The 484-nt window shown below is 56.2% G+C and overlaps 1 protein-coding gene across 1 annotated transcript in view; it reads right to left on the bottom strand.

The window, feature by feature from the left end:
* The window catches only part of GOLPH3L (golgi phosphoprotein 3 like), a 10,067-nt gene that overhangs the window by 4,715 nt on the left and 4,868 nt on the right, over positions 1 to 484 (bottom strand). The window contains exon 2 of the mRNA XM_031064324.1: positions 2 to 86. Within this exon, the coding sequence (XP_030920184.1) occupies positions 2 to 86 (85 nt within the window). The remainder of the gene's footprint in view (position 1; positions 87 to 484) is intronic.

The raw sequence follows: 484 nt of genomic DNA, 5'->3' as shown, positions 1-484 counted from the left end.
CGGATGCGGCCGCGCAGAGCCAGCTCGATGAGGATCCCGCCCCGCAGCCCCGAGGAGATGCAGTCGTTCCAGAACGAGGTGTAGCCCTGGGGAGAACAAGGCAGGGAATTTGTCCTCTCTGCTGCTCCTCATCCCTCCTGGACTGCTGGGATCCTGCCCACGAGTCTCCCCAAGGCTTCCAGATTTCCACGTTTCCCTGCTCCTCTCTCCAAACCTTCCCAAATTTCCCTGCTCCTCTCTCCAAACCTTCCCAAATTTCCCTGCTCCTCTCTCCAAAGCTCCTCAGATTTCCCTGCTCCTCTCTCCAAAGCTCCCCAAATTTCCCTGCTCCTCTCTCCAAAGCTCCCCAAATTTCCCTGCTCCTCTCTCCAAACCTTCCCAAATTTCCCTGCACCTGTCTCCAAAGCTCCTCAGATTTCCCTGCTTCTCGCTCCAAAGCTCCCCAAATTTCCCTGCTCCTCTCTCCAAACCTTCCCAAATTTCC

Source organism: Geospiza fortis, unplaced genomic scaffold (assembly GCF_000277835.1).
Source record: "Geospiza fortis unplaced genomic scaffold, GeoFor_1.0 scaffold313, whole genome shotgun sequence".
Lineage (NCBI taxonomy): Eukaryota > Metazoa > Chordata > Aves > Passeriformes > Thraupidae > Geospiza > Geospiza fortis.
The sequence above is the reverse complement of the archived record's forward strand: the minus strand, read 5'-3'. Positions and strand labels throughout refer to the sequence as shown.